This window comes from Epinephelus moara, chromosome 3 (genome assembly GCF_006386435.1).
Source record: "Epinephelus moara isolate mb chromosome 3, YSFRI_EMoa_1.0, whole genome shotgun sequence".
Lineage (NCBI taxonomy): Eukaryota > Metazoa > Chordata > Actinopteri > Perciformes > Serranidae > Epinephelus > Epinephelus moara.
Window position 1 is genome coordinate 22,313,974 of NC_065508.1, and position 22,503 is coordinate 22,336,476.

Consider the following 22,503-nt stretch of genomic DNA (forward strand, 5'->3'; position numbering starts at 1 on the left):
GCTACAAGGGTGTTACAGTCATTAAATGGCTGCAGTGACAACACATTCTCACTCCGACCTTGTCACGTATCGATGTTTGGTCATGGACTTTCCACGTCGACATATGACATGCAAGGTACCCTGGGTGTGTTGGTTGTTCACGTTCTGGGGCGCTGTGTCAAGTTCAGCCTGTTACGTTCATTGTCTGTTTTCAAAATACACTTCCTTGTTCACAGGTAATGAACCGTTTGCATACAGTCTCTTTCAAAATAAATGTACTATGTCAGTACAGCATGCAACGTTTTTTTTCCTTCAACAACAAACACACGTGGTTACGTTTGCAAACATACGAACTTCCACTGCCTTAACTTTCGTCGTTGTCCCCTTGCGTTTCCCCCTGATGATGCCAGGCGCCATTAAACAATAGCAGTGACTGGCTGCCTATCATGCCAACATGAAAGGATGGCTTTTTTTGTCGGTGTCTGATGCCGGAAGTCACTGACCAAGTGCCAGATTTTGACGATTTCAGAGTGAGACTGGGTTGGCAATGACGGTGGAGAATAGGGGCTGTGACTGACACAGGGAAAGTGTCAGAAAAACAGAGTAATACAGTGGAGACCTAGGGGAGAAAGAGAGAGCGCATGCAAGAGAGGGACAGAAAATACAAGAAAAAGAGCAATAAAGAGAGGCTGCAAGGCCACTTGGTTGGCAGTGTTTCTTTCTGCCTCCCCAGCAGTGGGAGAGATGTGCGTAACAGCGCAGTGAAGAGCAGTGATCATTACCTGCATGCCACATCGCCATGGACTGCCATGTGCAGTAGACTTCCCAAGGAGTGCAGCCTGCTCTGCTGAACCTTTCATGCACAAGACGACAGACTATTGAAATAAGGAAGAGAAGAAGGAAAGGTGGTGCAAAAAAAAAGCCCTTGGCTTGTAGTTTCAGTATTAAAATATATAGAGCATATTTCCTTTAGAGTAGAAATTCAGGTTTTTAATCAGGCTCAGGCCCAAAGCTGCTGCCGTGTCAGACTCACATTGGGCTTGGACAGAAACTGTGCAGGTTCATGTAGGGGTTGCTCCTGATTTTTGAGATGTGGAGGACCTGTAAACACTGACCAATCAGAACAGACTGGACTTTTTGGGGAGGGAATCTTAAATAGACAGATGCCAGTACGGGGCGTTTCAGACAGAGGGTGAATACAAGTATATTCAGACAGACAGTATGAGAAAAATAATGTGTTTTTTAACATTGATGTGTAAACATGTTCTTAAAGAAACCCAAAATACAAATTTGAACCTAAAAATGAGCATAATATGATTCCTTTAAGTAATATTATTACAGTAAGATGCATGTAATGGCCCAAGACACAGAAGGTTATTAAAGACCATTATCATAAACCTGCACATTATGTACATGCTGCCTTGGTGGCTGCAAACATGAACATCTTTAGGGTAGTTCTAATGGAGGTCCCTTGAACATCTGGCAAATCCATCGTTAGAAAAGACACCTGGGATCAGTCATGCTGGCATGTTTTACAGCAGTGCAGTGGTGCCATCTAGTGGACTAACTCAAACAAACTGAAGTGAAACTGAACAAAAACACTTTATATTTACTTTTGTTAAATAGAGACACATTTACATTTTTCAACAGTGCATGGACAACATACAGAGTTTTGAGACACTTTCAGGGTAGATCCATGGAAATGGGTGGGAAAACTGGAATTCTCTGATGGACTTCCAGCAAATATTACAATAAGAGATTTAACTCCATTATGTGCATATGTTGTGTTCCAGCCTGATGCCCCTCTGGTCCTCATTAGGAGGCAGCAGCTGCATGCTAGCTGGAACATTCATAGATGTAGAGGCTAATCTGATGATCCTCAATATGGATCCTTCCCCCATATTGAGGATCATTCATAACTGGCCACATGAGTGTAGATGGTTGTCAGCAAAATTCAAGAAAGAAAGTCCTTACTGGAATCGAGGGTCTAAGGCAGGTGTGTCAAGCATACACTGCAAATTAACTCCAGGATGTTACAATATGTAACTGTAATATTTCACAATAAATTACATTATTATTACCTCACAGGCTTTTACTGTGATTTTTAACCAAATTCAGTTTTATTGTGAAATTCATGCAGTTAAATATAATTTTACTGCTAAATCACAGCAATATATGCAGTTTAACTGTGAGGTTACAGTGAAATACTGTAATTCTATGAGAGCGTACTGCTAAATCACAGTAATCAAATGTACATAAACTGTGCAGTCACAGTTAAATTCAGTCATTTACAGGCGCATACTGCCAAATCACAGTAAAATGCAGGCATAACTGCTGCAAGTTCACAGTATATAGCTGTCATTTCACAACATTCTACTGGAAAATGACACAGTAATTTACTGTGAAAGACCATTCAAATATTTTACAGTGTACAGCCACGGGCCAGAAGGGTAATTAATTAATAATAAATAAAATTGCATATAAAATAAAATGGACCCATTCTTATTTCTTTATAGAAGTAAATGGGAAGCTAGTGTGCTGGGTGTGCAAACAGCTATAACAGAAAGCTACCTTATTGCTCACAAAATAGCATCAGCATCAAAGGTTGAGTTTGTGAAGACATGCATGCTGAGACATATTGTTGAAATTGCACTTACTCCAGCTGTTCACCATCTGTTTTGTAAATTAATGAATGTTTTTAGGATGTTCTCCTCTACACTAAAAGAAAGCAGAAATTTGGAGCTGTTATTGAGAGGTTATGGTTCCCAACTTGGGAACAATTTGGGCTGTATGTGGCCCACGAACTAAAATGAGTTTGGTACCCCTGGTCTAAGGATAAAGGGTGTTGTACTGATTGTTCATCCCTTTGAGGCAAATTTGAGAGTTGTAATACTGGCCTATACAATATTTCAAGACACCTTAAACATCCTGCTTTCAGCACCAGCAGTTTAACTTCAAATATTTACTAATAAATTAATTGCACTGAGGCCTTTGTCCAGCTTTATTCAATCGCCCCATTGCTCTGTTCCACCGGGGGCTCAGATCCAGGACCCTGCTGTGGTGGGAGATCTCCTGGTACAACACACGCACACACACACACACACACACACACACACACAAAATGTATTGACACTGAGCACTTATTAGATCAACATGGAAACTAAGTAATCTAGTACACTGAACAAAAAAATAAATGCTTCGCAAGTTGAAATAAAATGTCTGCGAGTTTTTCTATGCACAGTACTGATGTCTGTAACGGGTTTATATTTCATCAATAATCAATATACATTTTGTTATTCTTCTTCTTGTTATTTCTGTGTTTTTCGGTGAGTTTTAATTTTGTTAATGAAGTTTTTGTTGTGTGACCTTTGACATTTTGGCAGTGTCACTTCCTGTACATTGGCGCTTTTCTCCTCAGTCAGCTGCAGGCCCTGCTAAGGAGTGGTAAGATTATACGAACCCCATCCACAGATATCATTGTTTTTTACACAGCCTTTGAGAGAATCAATCTCAGCTGACAAGCCAGTAGCTGTCCTTGTCGCATTTCCACTATCTACAAACACAGTGCCGAGTTGTTAACAAAATGGAGTTTAAAGCCAGACCGGCTATACAAACGGCTTAATTCTCCCAAACTGTGAACACAACTTTGTTGAAATCCATGTTAGCACTTCTCCTTTGCCAGGATAGTCCATCCACCTGACAGGAACGTGCATTTGGCATGCTGTCTACCAGAGCTGTGAACTGAATGTTCATTTCACTACTATAAGGACTCATCTATGCTCAATGTTAGACATGGAGACAGAGACAGATGGAGCCTTCTGTCGTAATTGTGCACATTTTCTTAAAGCTTAAGGATACAGATGAAACAGAGCAGAGATCGTGGAGGTAGTGTAGTGTAATTCAAGTGAGATAAAACCATAGGAGACCAAGAAGAAATTTAAATAATGGTGGAACAGACAAATCTGTACTATATAATATATAGCGATGAGTAGTGAAAAGAATTCTCCGTCCCCATTTCGTGATGTATATAATGGCCGCATAGACCACCGCCGTCTACAATGCTGCCTCCGTTTAAAGGTAAAATATTTCAACCTCCTCCACTATCGCCTAATTCATTGCTGTGTGAAATTTTTGACTCTGTCCTCCATCTGTTGGCTATATTTATGCCCCCAAAAAGTATGAGGGCAGTGACGTTTACAACAATTGAAACAGATGAATCTATAATTATATGTAAAGGGAGTACAAATGAGTCTTAAGCTCTGCATAGCCACACCAGGAATTCATGATCTTCCAAGACCAGCCACCCAAACAGCTGATGCAACAATTGGTTTGCACAACTGAAAATTTTCTGAACAAAATGTCAGAAACATGCTCGTCATCCTCAGCAGGGTTTTGACCTGACAGCAGTTTGTTGTCGTAATGATGCTGTTAATCAGCATCTTGATATGCCACACCTGACAGGTAGACCTATGATTTTGGCAAAAGAAAAGGGCTCACTAATGGATTTAACACATTTAACAAACAAGTCTTCTATTTTTTATTTTGACTTGTGAAAAATGGGAGCAAAAACAAAAGTGTTTTTGACATTTTTGTTCAGTACAAGTGAGTTCAATAGAGGGCTATTGCTCAGTAAGGGCTCTCCAGTATGTGTAACACTGACATTAACATGCAAACACAACTGTGAGGACTTAATCATGTACTAGTGTGTCGTCCAGACAAACTCCTGCACAGAAATACAAACAAACCCTCTCAGAATATGTTGATTTTAGTATGTAACCACAGCTCAAAAGAACAGTAGAGTGTGCAGAAAGGTGTTCTGTTGGGGCCATGGTTGCACCATATCACTGTTTATAGAGAATAAAAGAACAGTAACTATATCTACAGTACCTTCAACCGATAGCACAGCTGCCTTCCTGTCTTCTGTAATGTGGAAGGAAGCCAAGAAGAAAAAGAGTCCACCCAGGAGCCCAACAAACGGGAGGATGACAAGGCTGTACTGCAGACTGTGGAAGTTCCATTGATGTGTTGCAGATTTGGATTTGCGTATAGCATCAGAGATCTGCACAGAAAAAATGATTTCCTCAAGCTCACATAGGTATTATTGATGAAACAGAAAAAAGAAGTTGACTATGGAGAAATATTTCTCACCACTCCAACTAGGTAGGGACTCCCAGCGTCACCCAGGAGATGACAGAGTGTTGTCTGGAGGGCCTCAGCTGTGGACCGTCTGGTCGGTATAACAACATACTGACATAAAAAGTAACAGAAAACAACCTGTTGGCTTCAAGTTTCAGCAGATGGTTTCATATTTTTATTCCCACACATGCTGTTCAAACTCACCAGCAGTATATCAGGCATGACAGCCCAGTTGAGTGATATCAGCAGTTCACCAATGAAAATGAATACCTGAAATGAGACGTTTAAGACACAGAGTAAGAGACTCATCAAGTGATAAATTAATTGTTCAATTTCTTGTTTTTAGTCTATGAGTGCATTACCTCTAGCTAAACCAGAATTAGAATCAGCCGAGTTTGCCAAGTACACAAGAAATTTCACTCAGTTTTTTTTGTAGCTCTCAATGTACAGAAACAGAAGAGGCATACAGCTAAAAACAAGGACACAATGACATTTTTAAACAGCCGGATATTAGTGCAGCATTGAAGAGTGTAAAGCCTGCTGAAAAAAATAATAAATTATTAATGTAGCATGTAACTTTATATATATGACGTAGGTGGATATATGTCTGGGAACTGCCCATTGGTCCGACATCCCATTGTTCCGACCATATTAAACTTATTGTTCCGAAGTCCCATTGTTCCGAAATCATCATGATGCCCTGTGGTTAAGGTCTGGTTAGGTTTAGGCACAAAAACCACTTGGTTAGGGTCAGGAAAAGATCATGGTGTGGGTTAAAATGAAAAAGAAAGTGACAAAGACATAAGCCGTGAGCCTCCTCTGCCTCAAGCCTTTCCTAGCTGACCCAGAGCCAGTCGCGGCACACCATCAAGGTAGAAATATGCCCGCCGGGAGCCGTTCAGCACCGCGGACCGTCGGACTAATGGGATGTCGGACCAATGGGCTGTCGGACCAACGACATGGACCCATATGTATAAACAGTATATATACAGTATATGCAGCATGCTGGGATTACTGAACTGTTTACAGTTGACAGGTGACAGATGTAGCATATCAAGATGCTGATTAAACAGCATCATTACTACAAAGGTGTGCCTTCTGCTGTTTAATCAGCATCTTGATATGCTACACCTGTCAGGTGGAGGGATTATTTTAGAAAGGAAGAAGTGCTCACTAACACAGATTCGAACAAAACTGTGACCAAAATTTGAGAGAAATATTTCTATTGAGTGCATGAAGGTCTCAGATCTTTGAAAAAAAGTGAGTAAAAATAAAAGTGTTGCATTTAAAATTTTGTTCAATGTATTTACCTACACCAAGACCAAGTCAAGTCAAGTCAAGTCAAGTCAAGTCAAGGATCGAGATCAAGACTTTGAGGGGTTGACAATGAGTCAAGACCTGAGGAGTGAAAGGCTCACACTGCATGACACACTTACGATTAAATGGGGAACCATAGGCCCTCCTTGTATCTAAAGGTGGAAAATGAAAATTCCTCTGCATTCACCTCGTTTGTTTGTATAATCAGCTAAACCATCTTTACTCAGCACTCCTTTTTTGCACAGGAAGTTTACTGATATTCCTATAGTTGTGGTTTTGATTCGTCTTGAAATAAAATCCAGAGTCCTCTTTGTCGAAGACTGAGACATGATCGAGTAAAAATGCTGCTGAGTCCAAGACGTGGCCTTCAAAAAGTGTTCTCAAGACCAACACTGATCTCAAGCACTACGACACTGCTTTGTATAGTACTGTATCTGTTATTTAGTGTTAATTGATTGGAGGTGGGTTGGGTTTTACAACTATTCATAGCGTTTTATATTTATTCAAACTTATATATTTAGGTATATTTGAAACTGTTAAGAGTTAATACTTTGTTCAGTTTCAAGTTCAGATTTTCCTTTGCAATAAAAAAAAGGAGTTTAATGTCACTGACCATTGTTGCTTTCGGGGACTATCGAGTACTGGCACCATTTCAAAAGTACTGTTTTAGCACCAGTATCAGCAAAATCCCACACAATACCTAACCTCATAAATATATATATCATTGTGTGGCTCTAAAGTCTAGACCCATATATAAAAATTATCATTTTAACTACTTGACACCAGCAAAGATTTAAGTTTGTCTCTTACATAAGTGGCGGGGATACTTGCTGATGCCACAAAGATCGTGATGAGGAGGCAGGGAACCGATCCTAGCAGGCCAACTGTGCAGATGAGTGGGTCCGCCTTTGGGAACTTGTCCCTAAACCATTTAGATATAGCACTGCCGAGACATCCTCCCAGAAAGCCCGACACCACCGTAATAGCACCGAAGATATAACTGTACAGGGGAAAAGAGGCAGACAGCAATGATAAAACTATTTTCCAATTTTGAAGAAGATGTAAATGAAGGGTGATGCTGCACCTGTCTGTGTGGTTGCAGTGCCCTTTGACACACGGCGGTTGGAGTCCCTGACTGACCCGAGCTCTGGACAGAAAAGTGGGCATCCAGAAAGCCAGGGCTCCGCCGAGAAATGTCGTGGATGTCACTCCAAATGATGAGCGTACGTAACTTTTACTAGGGTTAAAGTAACACAACAGAAAAGATTGTAAATATTCATCAAAAATCATCTCTGTAGACATTAGGCACCAATACAAATGATCACAGTATTAACTGGAGCTTGAACAATAAATCTGAAATCTTTTTTTTTTATGTGTTCATGAAAAACAAAGAATAATGGCTGACATATAATTGATCTTTTCCATCCATCCTTCTCCTACTTTTTCAGAAGATACTTGATGTCCTCCAGGTAAGAGCTGTTCCCTGTGACTCCCCTTCCATGTGTCTCTGCAGCACCTCTGGGTGGGTTGGGGCATAAGAAAGCCAACAAGACAAGTCCCACAAAACCCAAGATGGGATTAATCTGTTAACACAGAAAAAGGTTGTGATATCAAACATATTTTATTTGTCAGTGATCAGCTAACATTTACAGCTGTTCATTAAAATGTTCTCACCCTGAAAGCCCAGCGCCAGTCTCCGGTGAGAGATGTAACCCCTGCACCTACCATGAATCCAAGACCACTGAAAACAATCATAATGGTAAAACAATCAGAGTGATCATGATGACATAAACAAGCTTAACAGTAGGATACACCTGTCTAGCAGTATTCACAGATGAAAAATATTGTCTTTACTTTGAGCTGGTTAAAGAACCATGATTTAGATTATCTTGATTTTCATCCTTTTCATAAGGTGCATGGTTGTTTAATGTCTGTTCTTTTCATTTGATTGTCCAGCAGCATTGTTGGCTGGACCGCAGTTAAGCGGGGGCCAGCCCTATAAATGCATAAGTCTGTCACAGGGTTGGTGAGTGAATTACTGAGTGATGAACATTCATCACTGGTCGGTCTAATGTTTGTGTTTCTTTTTTGGCCATTAGTCCATTAATATGAATAGGCACACTGGTTATATCTTTGCCACCAAGCAAAGAATAAAAAATACCTAGACTATATTAGAGTTCTGGATCTAAACCAGTGGTTCGGGTTGTAATTTTTTCGGCCTTTTAAGAATTTATAATAAGATGCATATGCAATAATGCATAATTTCTAGACCCTGGGTCTTCTGCAGGGATTTGTGACCCTTAGGGAGTCCTCAGAATTACTACAGGAAGGCTGCTCCCCAGTTTTTTGTGTTTGTTTCCAAAAATTAATTAAATTTAGTGTCTGAAAATACACATTAATATGAATCCAACATATTATTATATCCAACATGCCTTCCAAATGCACCAGCAACAAGTTTGGAAGGCATGCTTTCTATAGAAATTGCCAAAATGACACCAATTATCATTGCCAGAAACTGTAAAACAAAAGTTATCATTGGATTTTCAAATTCCTGGTGGTCCTCGGACACACAATGTGCGACGAATGTTTCTGTCAAGGAAAAAAAATATAATCAAAACTGAAAACAGTGATATTTCATCAAAATCACTTAATTCTACATCTCATTTAAAATTTGGCCAAGTGTGCATAAACTAATCAGCGTAGCGAGGGGTAGTGGTGGACTTATAGTGACTTTGTTTCTGACCTTCCAATTGGCATAATGACGTAGAAGGCGCAGATCATGTTGCTCCGTTTATCCCCAACAAAGAGGTCACCAATGATGGTGGGAGCAAGGGTGGTGTAGCTGGCCTCTCCGACCCCGACGATGGCTCGCAGCAGCATCAGGAGCCAGAATTGCTGAAGACATTAAGACAACAGGACAAAAGCAGTTCAGCAAGATTCAGTCCAAAACACCACATATATCCTCTTAACATATGGCACTCTTATTTCTCTGTTGTACTTCACGTTGAGGTCTGTGTTTACTCAGATGTTTGACAAATACTCTGTTGTCTCATGTAATGTTTGCATGTATTTACATGAGCTTTGCATATCTGTAGCCCAAAGGATACATTTCCTGAACCACAAATACCCCCTCTACACCAACACCGGTTCTCTTCTGCTTCCTGCACCTAATTTTGAAGCGTTCAGAGCATTTTGACCAAAAACAAACTGGTTCAGAAAGTTGGTTCTCAGCTAGAACAAAAGACCTGAGGTGTGAACAGTGACATCAGTTGGTGTGTCATATTCTACAGGTTGAAATGAGAATGCAATGGAGACGCTAAGTGAGAAATTGTTAAAAAGTGTGCAGTTGTCTCAGTAATACCTGGTTCATGCTTGTTTTTTGGGTAACACTCAAAACTGGTGTAAATGCGATTTGGTTTAGTAGATAGCACCAAGGTTCCAGCAGTCATGAATGGAACTAGTTTAAGAACCGGTGCCAATTTGGTGGTAAAACTTCCCCTCTATACTCCTTGCACTGACAATCTGGGGCCGTATTCACAAACATTCTGAGAACACTCTCAGAGAGCTCCAAACTTTAGCAGGATTTATACTTGTGTAGCAGACTCTACACCGTAGCCTACGCACGTCGCCTCATGCTTAATTAGCCTAAAGTTTTTTGTAAGTAGTCCTAGCTTAGGAGTGATTTAGGAAAGTTCTCAGAGCAACTATGAGTAAGGAAGGGACAGAAGGTGTGTGTTTGACCCCCTGCTAGGTGTGATGCTTTCTTTTAACATATGTGATTGGTTGTCAGACACATGCCTTTTTGTGAGCCTGCAAGGTGTGGACTCCCAGTGGAAATGAAATGAACTGCTGACTGAAAGTGTTCTCATTGTTAGTGTGATCACTCTGCTGATGGAAAGTCGAGACAGACCCAAGTCATCACTGCTGCACTGCTGCATTTTTCCAGTTTTCCAAATATCTCAGTATTGTGATCATTTCATTTCTGGCGTTACAGCGTTATGTGGGAAATATGTGCGTATCCCTAATGAGATCGACCGCAAATATTATCCCTACATGATCTAATCTGTAGCATTTCATTTACTCACTGTCACCCAGTGTTTGGAGAATATTTCTCCGACCTCTTTGTGTTTCCACCATTTTCTCCTCTGCCTAAGAAACAGTTAAGCCTCTTAAAAGTCCTCCTCTCTACTCCTAACAAATTTTCCAAGATGCTCTGTGAATAACTTTTATCTCTACAAGGACCTCGTCTTAACTTTAAGGGGGAATTCTAAGTTTTGTCTTAGAATTTTGTCTCTCGGAGCAACTCAGTGCTAGGAAGCTCTGTGAATACGCCCCCTAGAGCATTTGCACAAAAGGAGTAGATGGATGATGAGGTCAAATGACAGAAGAAGAAAAACTACTAGCAGCAAGATCTTGTGATGTCAACACATCTGTTCTCACCCACCGACTTAGTGACGAAAGAGCAGCCAACTGCAGTCGCAAGCCACACACTCAAACCACCAATCATGATGTATTTCCGGTTGTAGCGGTCCCCAAGGTAACCAAAGAGAGGGGCCAAGAGAAAGAAACTGCAGATGAAAACTGTAAGTGCAATAATAAGAATTAATTTCACAGATTTAAAAGCAAAAAGTGCCACACACATGTACGTGTCTGTCTAATTTTATATTTCTGTCTTGCTCGACAATTCACTTGCAGTCCACGTTGCATAAAATGTGTTCCTTTAAAATATGTGTGTGTTCCTGCATCATCATACCTGTTTGTAAAAGTGCGGCTGTGCTGTCACTTATATCAAAGAACTTCTGAATGTTGGAAAGGACACCTATAAGACAGTAAAGACAATTCATGCGTAAACCAACCAAATTAGAAGCAGGAAATGGTGTTTGTGTACAGTGTGTGTTTGTTGTGTACACAAGAGGTAATCTAACCTGCTAATGTGTACCGTTCCATGTAGTTGATCAAGTTGACGTAGCAAAGCACGGCCACAGCTATGTAGGAGCGTCTCCTTGATATTTCTGGTTTCTCCTCTTCCTCTGTCTTTGGTGTAAGTGATGAAAGGCTGTTCACAAAGGAGCCAAACTCCAGACCAGAGCCGGGGCCCAGGCTGCATGGAGTTATCGGTGTGTCCTTTGGCTCCATCGTGAGCAGCTGTTTCTTCACCTGGAAATGGAGAACTGTACATTTATCAAGCTAATGGTGCATGGTGACAAGTGTAATACATTCCCTATGTGTTGCTTTTAAAGCCCTGTGGAAGAGAAGGGTTTTCATTTTTCAGCTATTTTACAGTTCTTACAACACCATAGAACAATAGATGATGGAAAAAGCTTCGACCTCATTATATTTTTAAAGAAAATAAGCAAAACTTTGGGTGTACAATTTACAATCCTAATAAATATTGTCAAGGTAAATCTACTGTATAATAGGATGCTTAGGTCAGAAGTTTAAAAGACATAATATTGTACATAAAAGAGAGTTTAGAGTCATTGCAGTGACGACCATGAGACCACCTAAACAACATATGGAATAGTCTTAAAGCTTTGGCTACAAGAACTTAAGACATGGCTCTTTTTATCAATCAAAATGATACTGCTGATGTATCCATATCATACAGATTAAAATGTTAAAACTGTCTTTATAAATAAAATTGTAGACAAAAAAGACCCACTTACTCAATTGTGTCTTTTTATCTTATTTTCTTAGTTCATTCCATATTTGCAGTTGGCAGAGGTGTGTCTCCCTGTGTGCCTTTAAGGCTTGAAGAAGCTAACAGAGGCCTCAGCTCTAACATACCTCAAGAGACTTTCAGTTAGTGAAGGGACCAGCCCACTCTGGGTTGGTCATATGCTTTCCCGCTGTGCATCATTGTGATGCAATTCTGTAAACAAGCCAGATACTTTATATTTCATCTACCATTAATATGTTTCATACATTATCTTTTCAGGTATGTTAGTTTTTTTTGTGTTCATTCAGAATTCAGCTGGATTTTAATAATATGTCATGAAAGCATCACCATGACTGTCTTAACTTAGTTGCACAGGCAGATTATTACACAATGGGCCCCTGGAAACAGATATGCAAAGGGCCCCACCACCTTTCCTACATAGGTGCAAGACACACAGGTTTTAGTGACTTTGTGTCTCTTCGTGGTCATGTTGCATCTTTTTCTTTTGGTTTTTGTCTCTAGTTTTTACGGTTTCTTTGAGATAATTTTGTGTCTTATTAAGGTAATTTTATGTCTCTCTGGGGTTATTTTGTTTCTTTTTTGGTTATTTTGTGTCACTTTGGTAATTTAGTGTCTCTTTGTGGTTGTTTTGTGTCTCTTTGTTATCATTTAGTGTCTCTTTGTGGTTGTTTTGTGTCTCTTTGTTATCATTTAGTGTCTCTTTGTGGTTGTTTTGCCCATTTTTGTAGTTATTTGATGTCTCTTGGCAGTTTCTTTGCATTTCTTTGTGGTCTTTTTGTGCCCCTGGGCCTGTGCCTGGTTGGCCTGTTGAGTACTTAGTAATCCATCCATGCCTAGTGGTATTGGCATAAGTCTCAATACGTGAGAGTTAGCGGCCAGGCAGTCTTCCCCCTTTTCCCTTCTGTTAAAATTAATTTCTTTGTAAATAAGAGCTGCAAACAAGTATATAAAAAAGTTAACAAAAATCAGACATGGCCATCATAATGCAGCTTGATCAGAATTCACGTAGGTTATCTGAACTGTACAGAAGCGCAATGCATTCCCCTCAGAAAAATATTTGCCCTGTCTTTCTGAATTAACTAGATTATCTCAGAATTTTCTACATGGTATAGTTTCAGAGGTCTTACTGAACAAATTCATGTAGTTTTATACAAAAAATGCAGGGTGAAATTTTACAAAAAACAAACAAAAAGATGCTATACCTAACAGTTCATTTGTTCTTATAGTGAAGATAATAAACATACATTTTTTTTTTATGAAATTAAAAAAGGATGAATATTCACAGCTGTTAAGACCATATATTTAATGTTATTCAATTGTAAATTGGATGAAAAAAATATATTAGTATAATTTTTCACTATTTCTAAGATGTTTTCATCTGAATACTATGATGGTATATATCTAGAATAAATACATAGAAATAAAACTAGCACTACTAATTCCACAGTAGCAAATTTATATATGTTGGCATACTAACATTTCACAAGCATTATAACAGAATATGGGTTGTAATTTAGATTTTTTTCTTTCTATTTTACAAATACCATGAAGTGACATCTCAAGCTATGGGGTCTGTTCAAACAAACAAAGATTATGTAATTACTGCCCCAAGGAAATATAATTGCACAGAATAAGCCGCTGCTTTTTGATAAGTGTGGACATTAAAGGGCTGATTCAGACAAAAAAGAGCAAGTAAATCCTCAAGTAAATGCATTAGACTTCTGTAATATCGGGCTGAGGGTCCCTGGTAATGTTAGCTTTGTTACTGTTACTAAAATAGAAACTGCGCCAACGGAAGAAACCCGCGCAACTGTTTCACTTTCTTCTTATTCACCGGGCAAAATAAAGGCATTAACAAATATGCTGGTCGTAACACATTTGTGCATCGATTAAAAAATGTGATTAAATATCAAACAACAGCTCGGAGTAGCGGTGAGAGGACAGGAAGCAGGAAGGACATTTGGCTGCTGTATTTTCCTCTTTGTCATTACTGCGTCAGCCCATTAGCCAATCACTTAACGTCTTCATTCACACAAAAGAATGACGTGTCCAATCGCGGACCTTCTCTTTCACACGTCCCCCAGCGCTTGCTCACATCCGGTCGTATATATTTTGCCACGAGTTAGCGGCGAATTTGGAGAGTGTCCATTTTGAGCAGCGAGTCGGCGTCTCCGTTATTTTCCCCCTTAAAGTAAGCACGGTTTCTTGTTAGTACAGCTTGATTTAAATGGCGGCGAATACCTTTAGCTCCAAACCGCGGTTCTTTTCATTGTTGTGTTCGCTATGGCGCTGCTTTTCATGTGTATTGTGTTATCTAGTTAGCAGTAAATGTAGCTAGCAGACTGTTAGCCGCAGCGGTGCTAAATACGTTAGCGCGGTTATTGCGCTCATTGAGTAGTTCATTTATGGGTTATAGTAGAGATTAGGACATTAATGCTTATGGAGCGTTTCTTAGTATTTTTATATGTTGCGCATACTGTAACATTACTGGCTATTTAATTCTGTTTCAGCTGACTGGCTGCTAGCCGGGCCTGACTCTGTACCGAGCGGCAACGAAGCAAAGCGCGGTCCGCTTGAACACTGAACATGGAGATCCACGCCGGATTACTGCTTCTTTTTGTTAGCTAACAAAGTACTCAATGTACACGTAGACCTAGAACAGTGTTTATCACCTATTACTGTCATAACATTGACGTTAATATAGTTCTCTGACTACACAATTATGAAGGATATTGTAATTTCTTAAAAAAAATGTAGAATTTACTCACCATACCTTTTGTAAAGAAACGATATGTTAGCATGGCGACAGCCGCAGCTATTGTTAGCTTTCTGTTAGCCTTCGTGGTGTTCCACTCTGTTGTCATTTAAAATAAGCAATTAAGTTTAAGCGGAGAAATAAGTAAGACTATTGCTAAATGTTAAATAATATCGTTTAATGTTTTAGCTTCTTTTGCATTTAAAAATAAATGTGTTTATGCGAGATTAGATTAACAACTGGGCAACTACTCTCTGGCTCCAGACCTGAGGTTCCACCAAAAGCCCCACGCTCACTGCATTTTGGTAATTTTTGGCAAAATTACTTAAAATAACGATATATGGGCACAATTTTAAGTCATTAAGAAAAAAATTTATGCATTTTTTTCAATTTCCCACAAAGCAACTGTTAACAATATCACACAGAGTCCTGACTCTGGGGCTTTGTTCGTTTCACCCCTTAGAAGCATGTTTCAGCACTGGCTAGTTTTCATCCATCTCTAGGATCATACTAAGTTTGTTTTCCCTATCTCAGTCTTTTAAGAGCCCACCGTCAGAATGGCAGATGCAGAGACTCTTCTCATGGAGACATCGGACCAGAACGGAGCTGAGGGTGAGGAGGACCAGAATGGAGCGGAGCAGGAGCTGATGGGTGGAGAGGACGAGTGCCTGGAAAGCCAAGATGGCCAGGAAAGCCAGGACAATGGTGGAGATGGAGGCAAGATTGACGCCAGCAAAGGAGAAGAGGATGCTGGGTGAGTGTTTAGTTTCCCTCAAGACCCACCACACTCTTATGTAAGAGCATCTTTTGTCGTTAAATAAAAATTTAGTGTTGTGAAATAGTGTTCACAATAAGAGTTTACGTGCACAGGATGAAACAAAAGATGCCAGGAGACGGCATAATAACAGGATAACAAAAATGCAAATGTATAATAAATCTTGTTACCAGTTGATTTTGTTCATTAGCAATCTGCTTGAATCTATATTGATAATGAGTAATAATTAAAATTAATAATAGCTAAGCATTCTTTATCAGTCAAGACTACCTGTGCAGTAACTAATAAAGAAATAAGAAATGAACAGCAATATGTCCTCCTGTGTTTGCAGTAAAATGTTTGTGGGCGGCCTCAGCTGGGACACGAGTAAAAAAGACCTGAAGGATTACTTCAGTAAGTTTGGCGAGGTGTCAGACTGCACCATCAAGATGGACTCCAACACCGGCCGATCCCGAGGCTTTGGCTTTGTTCTCTTCAAAGACGCCGCCAGCGTTGAAAAGGTGAGCCACTCTGACTGACCTGACTGTTTGTTTGTTCACATGTAGCATCACCATAGTGGTTTTTTATGATCAGATGAGGGTGATGCATGATTAACACCTGGATCTTTGTTAACAGTTATTTTAATTTGTGGGTAATTTGATTCTTGGTGTTCACCAGAAAGATTGTGGTGTGAATTAAGTGCAGTGCACTGTTTTTATACAAAGACAGCAGGCTTTTACATCAACAAAACTGGTTGTTAGCTGATTCTTTTGCTACATCTGTCCGAATTTAATTTTTATGAGCATGCAGTTAAAACAGAGCATAGACAGAAGAGATCATGTAGATCATTTCTGTTGCTCAAAACAATTGACTTGGGTTTCACTACTTGTGCTGCACTTGTGGTCACATTGTAAATGCTCACTGCAGTAGACATTTAAATGAAATGTCACATGATGAAAGGAAAATTTAAAGGCTTTTGACCCTTCATTACTGTGTATCAGCACTTCACGCATACTATAATAATATATGTCTGCAGGTGCTGGAGCAGAAAGAACACAGACTGGATGGACGTCCCATTGACCCCAAGAAAGCGATGGCCATGAAGAAGGAGCCCGTCAAGAAGATCTTTGTTGGGGGTTTGAATCCTGAGGCGACTGAAGACGCCATCAGGGAATATTTCGGGGCATTTGGAGAGGTAAGTTTGACCAGATGGAGCCATGAAAAAACGTAGTAAACAGTTAAGTGTTAACGGAGCAGCGAGTAAGGATAGTGTTTGTTCGTGGGCAATGGCTGATATCATCTACAGAGCCGGAGGTCAGTCTAAGAACTGATGGCTTAAGTACTCACATTTAGGCACGTGCATCGCTATATTACAGAACTCTGAAGGAAGGATAGTTTATGTGGAAGATTAACTCTTTTTATCAGAAGTTCTTTCTCTAACAGACACTATAACAATAATAAGCTTCGTGCTGAATAGGGAAAATATTAACTCTTCTTTAAGTCTGTTTCATTTGTCACTTAAATTACACAAGAAATGTTATGTAAAATAACGTCATCCAGAATTTTTAATGCCACTTAATTGTTAAACATCTTAACAAGAATCAAGTTCAGTTTCAGAAATATGTATTGTTTTGCACCAGATTGTAACACAAGAGTCTTTACCTTCTCTTCCAGATCGAAACCATTGAGCTTCCAATTGACCCCAAATCAAAGAAAAGGAGGGGTTTCATCTTCATCACATACAAAGAAGAAGCCAGCGTCAAGAAGTGTCTGGAGAAGAAATACCACAACATCCAGGGCGGCAGGGTAAGCACGCACGCACGCACACACACAAACACAGCAGAGCCAGGTGCTTCATGACACCTCCCATGTATGCTACCCTGCAGCCCCCCGATTCCATAAACCCTTTCTACACAGATCCTCCAATATTGCTGCAACAAAGTCCCTTCATTACACCGGCTTTGCTTTTTTTTTTTTTTTTTCTAAAAAAACAAAAACAAAAAACAGAACCAAACGCAGGCATAAAGCTGCCTCGGTGTATGAATTCTTTATTTTTTTTTTAATGGCACGCTGGCTTCAAGAAGCAAAAGACGCAAGGGGTTGGTGTCTAGTGTGATGTATAACATGCATGTCTGGCAGCTCTCTAAACAGTAACAATGGCGTAAATGGCAATAATTTACATTGTCTGTTATATGCGTTGGTCTCGTCCTGTGCTCAGTGTAAGGAGCTCCCAGACCTCATTGTGTCCCCATTTGTAGACATTTTTGGTTGCTCTTATTCTTTTAAGTTTGCTGCCAGCTGCTTTTTAAATCTGTGCCACACACACCAGAATATATCATCAAAACATCACTCTGTCCCGTCCTGCTGGTTGCTACTTTCTCACAAATGTCAATTCTGTGCTGTTACTGCATCTACTGCTGTCTTAAAGGAGTTAACAGCAATGCCTCCCCAGTCCGTGTGAATACCCTTTTTCACACCCTTTTACCCTTGATACAGAATAGCGAGGCAAAATAAGTGCAAACTTCCTGTCTTGAACAGGCAGCATAAAAGGGGGCTTTAATGAGGAATTTGTGATGGTTCATACCTTCATCACATCACAGTGGAACCTGACAGTTGATCATGATGGATTAAGTTTTTTCATCATGTAGTTCGACATGCTGAAAAGAGCACTCATAATCAAGTTATGTCTGAACTGAAAATTTTAAGCAGCCACATGAGGAGTATTTGCCGGCACTAGCTGGACTAAACTGTTTACTACCAACATTGTGTATTAAGTGTATGTCTCCGTGATGACCTACAATATTAACATGATGAAAGCATTGTTGAATTTAAATTGTGAAGAGTTTTTTACTCTGAATAAAATATTTTGTCAGTACATTTGACTCTTGGAGTAAATGTTTGCTTGCTAAATTAGAATTTGACAACATTTTAACATTGTGGCACTGCTTTATTAGTTTTACTGCTTTTTCCACTTCTGCTGGGTCTGAGGTCAGAATTTAACATGTGCTTGTCCTCCACAGTGTGAGCTTAAGATCGCCCAGCCAAAGGAGGTGTACCAGCAGCAGCAGTATGGAGCAGGACGTGGTGGTGGTGGTTATGGTGGCCGGGGAGGAAGGGGCCGTGGAGGTAAGGATGCACAATCTCCTTTTTTCTTTCCAGTCTGTGTTTGCAGGGTCTCTGGGTCTGATCTAGTACAGGATGTGTGGTTGGCACCATATTTTAAAGGCTGGAGGGTGACGGCACGTCAAAATTTGATGTAAAAACTAATAAAAATGCCTCTTTGCCCACAAAATTAGTGTAATATAGAGAAGAATGGTATTTTAGGGGGAGAAATATAACATTTTGACACACTGTTGTTGGCTGATACCCGCCTGTTGGGGCCTTGATGTACTGTTCATATCTGCATTGTACCCACTGAGTTTCTTATCAGCCGTTAAGCAGACGCCCTAATCCTGTGTCTGGCCTACATTTAGTGACTGTACAGGAAAATTGAAATGGGGTTTCAGGCATTTTGTTGTTTAATTGTCAGAAAATCTGTCTTTGGGCTGTTGAGACTAAACCTTCATGTGAACTCTGCACTCTGTGCGTCTCAGGTCAGAACCAGGGCTGGAACCAGGGCTACGGAAACTACTGGAACCAGGGATATGGTAACCAAGGCTATGGCTACAGTGGATACAGTGGCTATGGCAACTACGACTACTCTTCTGGTTACTATGGATACGGTCCCGGATATGACTACAGTAAGTACACACACAAACCACCATGTATGGAAGATGATAGCTGCATGGAGTTCAGTATTCATGATTTTAAAAATAAGTCCTTACTGGGTCTTAAAATGTCTTAACTCATTTTTTTTCAACAGTCTTTAAATGCTAAAACATGGGAAATAGGATACTTTTTCTGTCTTTGTATTGTTAATCTCAAAATAATTGGTAATGTCTATTTTTAAAATAATTTACAGAATGCTTCTGGCATTGACATCATGAAGATCAGGATAGAGGAGCCAACAATACTCATGTACATCTATCACATCCAGTCAATGGATATGGATACTTTTAATATATTAATTGCCACTTGTTCCAAAGTTTTAAAACCTTCCAGCATTTAATGTAGATCATCTGACTTTAACTTGACCAGAAAAGTCATGTTTTATGTTGCAATAAACATGTCGGCAATATTGTCCCCTGTTCATGTTAGTTCATGTTTTTTCCCTACAGTTTTGATTATTGTAAAAATTGGTCTTACGTTTAATTCTGAATGGCATTGATAAGTCCTCATTCAAACTTGCCTTAAACTGTTGAAACCCTGCATTAGGGATGCACCAGTTAAACTGTCTCATACCGAATCCTATGGATTGATTAATAGTTTTAGTTTGAATAAGATTCAGTATATTGTGTCAGTGCACGACCATGACTGTCTGATTATGCCAAACTACTGTCAGAGTAAACGTTGCCAAATTAAGACTTTGTTTGTGTTATTTCTTTATCGTGTACTCAAATGTCCTTCCAGCTTACTACAGCATGTGAACAGGAATACATGTAGATATATAATATAAGGAATTGCTTCAGCCACATACACACACCAGAATGCAAATGCATGGATTTCCAAAAATGTTCCTCTAGCGATACGAGGAGATATTTGCCTGTCTCATGTCTGTGTGTTGGATAGGAGTTAGGGTGTTCTAAGCCTAGCTTGATATAAGAACATAAAGCAGGAAGGTATTGACTATCTTGGCATACGTCAGTGTGGAAAAAACCCAGCAAACACTTCTGAATCTGACTCACATGTTGAATCTAAATATACCAACAGATTTTGTCAAATTAGTCATTTTAGAGGGCGTTGGTGGCGTAACCGTTGTGTGGCATCCGGATGCAGTGAATGTGCAAAACATCCCAAAGTCTTGTCATAACAGTAGGGTTGCCAGATTTGCTCACATACCACAGCTGGTAGCCCCACACATCTGGGAAGGCAGCACAGAAATACCGTGTTTACTGATTTACCTCTTCTTGCTTTATTAAAAGTTCTCACTATAGCTGTCAGCTCCAAATCTCATCTTTCTAGATCTTCTATAATCTGCTCTCACACTGAGCCACAGTTAAATCACACTATCAATCATCTTATATTGCTGTAATAATAATTACACTAAATAGTTAAAACCTGATTGCTGTGTGTCTGACGTGTCTATCCTCTCTGCCCCACAGACCAGGGCAACGGCAGCTACGGGAAAACTCCAAGACGGGGGGCACACCAGGCCGGCTACAAGCCATACTGATGATCATGTGGTAGCGCAAGGTACGCCGTGGCTTTAACTACTCTTTTGCAGTTCAGAGCTGGTAAACACTGTTCATCTGATCCCACAGAACACCAGAGTAATTGCTTTTGAAGTGCAGGTGTCCGTATTAATCTACTGTAGCTCGTTAAATTCACCCATTATTTATCTGCTCCTCTTCCACTTAGAGCTAGGCAGCTGATGTTTGTCCCATGGTAAAATGTACAATATTTTCCTTTTGAGATTTAGCGTAGTAGCAGGAAATGTAAATGAGATAGACGTCATGTTGAAGAACATTATCCCCACAAATTACTTTTGGTGCAACTCTAATGTTTTAGATCTGAAGTATTTGGGTTTAAAAATGTGTGACTCTGTTGTGTGTTCTCCCCCAGGACTCCAGTGATCCGGCGAGACCGACAGCAAGACGGACACACTGGGCATGACTCGACCTCTTTTATGACAGAAGACCATTTGTACAGAAAACATCTGAAATGTAACTTTTCTTTTTCTTTTTTTTTTTTTTTAATTCTATCATTTTTAGGTTTTACTTTTCCCTTTGGTGTTCCTTTTTTTTCCTTCCACATTTCCATCAACGGAAGTGTAATTTTTACTGTACTTTTTGGTACCTGTTTTGATTCTAATGTATTGTAAGGCTTGTATTTTACATGTTTGCTGGCTTTACAGGTTGAAAATCTTGGCGCTGTAAAGGAGCTTTTTTTGACAAATAAACAGTTTTCAGTAATTTTTTTTTTTTTTTTTTTGAGGGGGGGGGTCTGTTTTGGGCTGGAAGATTAGGAAGTAGTCAAACAGATTAAGGATTCAGATTCAGTTTTCAACATTGATTTCTATCGGTCTTTGTGTCGCCACACAATCCAATGATCTGTAATGAAGGAATGTTGAGCGTAACTGAAGAAATTGTTTCACGTCCCCTCAAATGGCACATTTGATATTTTTCCCCCTTTATGTGGAATCATTTTTACTCTAGTTATAATTCCGTCAAATTGGAATGACTGCCTGCGAGCTTAATGAGTTCACCAGGGACTTAAACATCTGAAAGCATACAGGTGTGTGGGATTTAAGTGGGGGCAAAAATGATTTAACCACATGCAACTGCGGACTTCCTGTTAAATCACACCTTTTACATAACAAGCAAATTGTTAAGTTTCTATGCTGGTTTAGTTTGTGTTTGTCAAGTGTCACTGGTTTTTAGAAATAACCGCTCTGAAGTTAAATGTCTGCTTAGTTTGTTTTCTGGACGGACTTCAGGCCTCTGGAGTCTCCTCAGCTAGTGTCTGGCAATTTATTAGTAATAAACATTCTCGTTTGTAATGTTCTGTGTATTTCTAATGCTTAATGTTACTGTTAATCATGATCCTAGTCCTGAAAATTAGAAATCGGTTGTTTTAAGTTATTAATTTGGTGCTCGATCATGCTCGGTTTTCAAGACAGTGCATAAGAAAGATTCCTACCCACAAAAGTCTGAAAAGGGTTAAGTGTTACAGATTATTATATGCTATACTTTCACGTGACCAAAAATTTTAGGTTTGACCTCATTATGCAAAGAACATATGGATTTGTCAAATTCAGAAGTCCCCCCCCCCCCCCCCCCCCCC

The 22,503-nt window shown here is 39.7% G+C and overlaps 2 protein-coding genes across 10 annotated transcripts in view; one reads left to right on the forward strand and one right to left on the reverse strand.

Moving 5' to 3' along the window:
• LOC126387768 (protein spinster homolog 3-like) overlaps window positions 1-12,213 on the reverse strand; it is a 21,360-nt gene extending 9,147 nt beyond the window's left edge. For 2 of the 7 annotated variants that reach the window (XM_050040423.1, XM_050040422.1), the window contains exons 1-14: window positions 12,099-12,169; window positions 11,358-11,603; window positions 11,186-11,251; window positions 10,877-11,013; window positions 9,176-9,327; window positions 8,107-8,173; window positions 7,873-8,015; window positions 7,517-7,669; window positions 7,243-7,432; window positions 5,320-5,385; window positions 5,128-5,226; window positions 4,867-5,038; window positions 1,013-1,080; window positions 762-832 (exon numbers count right to left, since the gene is read on the reverse strand). In XM_050040423.1, coding sequence (XP_049896380.1) covers window positions 762-832; window positions 1,013-1,080; window positions 4,867-5,038; window positions 5,128-5,226; window positions 5,320-5,385; window positions 7,243-7,432; window positions 7,517-7,669; window positions 7,873-8,015; window positions 8,107-8,173; window positions 9,176-9,327; window positions 10,877-11,013; window positions 11,186-11,251; window positions 11,358-11,568 — 1,595 coding nt within the window. In that variant the 5' untranslated portion in view covers window positions 11,569-11,603; window positions 12,099-12,169. Of the gene's footprint in view, window positions 1-439; window positions 855-1,012; window positions 1,081-1,566; window positions 3,052-4,866; window positions 5,039-5,127; window positions 5,227-5,319; window positions 5,386-7,242; window positions 7,433-7,516; window positions 7,670-7,872; window positions 8,016-8,106; window positions 8,174-9,175; window positions 9,328-10,876; window positions 11,014-11,185; window positions 11,252-11,357; window positions 11,604-12,098 lie in introns of those variants that run through there. The other 5 variants (XM_050040424.1, XM_050040421.1, XM_050040420.1 and 2 more) reach the window with 5 other exon arrangements.
• A 1,975-nt stretch (window positions 12,214-14,188) lies between these two features.
• Window positions 14,189-22,219, forward strand: LOC126387668 (heterogeneous nuclear ribonucleoprotein A/B-like). Of its 3 annotated transcripts, XM_050040268.1 has the most exons (10): window positions 14,252-14,303; window positions 15,099-15,172; window positions 15,402-15,621; window positions 15,974-16,142; window positions 16,658-16,816; window positions 17,296-17,427; window positions 18,642-18,747; window positions 19,215-19,361; window positions 20,823-20,913; window positions 21,283-22,219. In XM_050040268.1, the coding sequence occupies exons 3-9, from the start codon at window positions 15,425-15,427 to the stop codon at window positions 20,891-20,893; spliced, it is 981 nt and encodes a 326-aa protein (XP_049896225.1). In that variant the 5' UTR covers window positions 14,252-14,303; window positions 15,099-15,172; window positions 15,402-15,424; the 3' UTR covers window positions 20,894-20,913; window positions 21,283-22,219. The 3 variants fall into 3 exon arrangements, with proteins under 3 accessions (XP_049896224.1, XP_049896226.1, XP_049896225.1); XM_050040267.1 differs by lacking the exon at window positions 15,099-15,172 and having other exon boundaries at window positions 14,189-14,303; XM_050040269.1 differs by lacking the exons at window positions 15,099-15,172; window positions 20,823-20,913; window positions 21,283-22,219 and adding an exon at window positions 19,583-20,078 and having other exon boundaries at window positions 14,189-14,303.
• The last annotated feature ends 284 nt before the right edge of the window (window positions 22,220-22,503 follow it).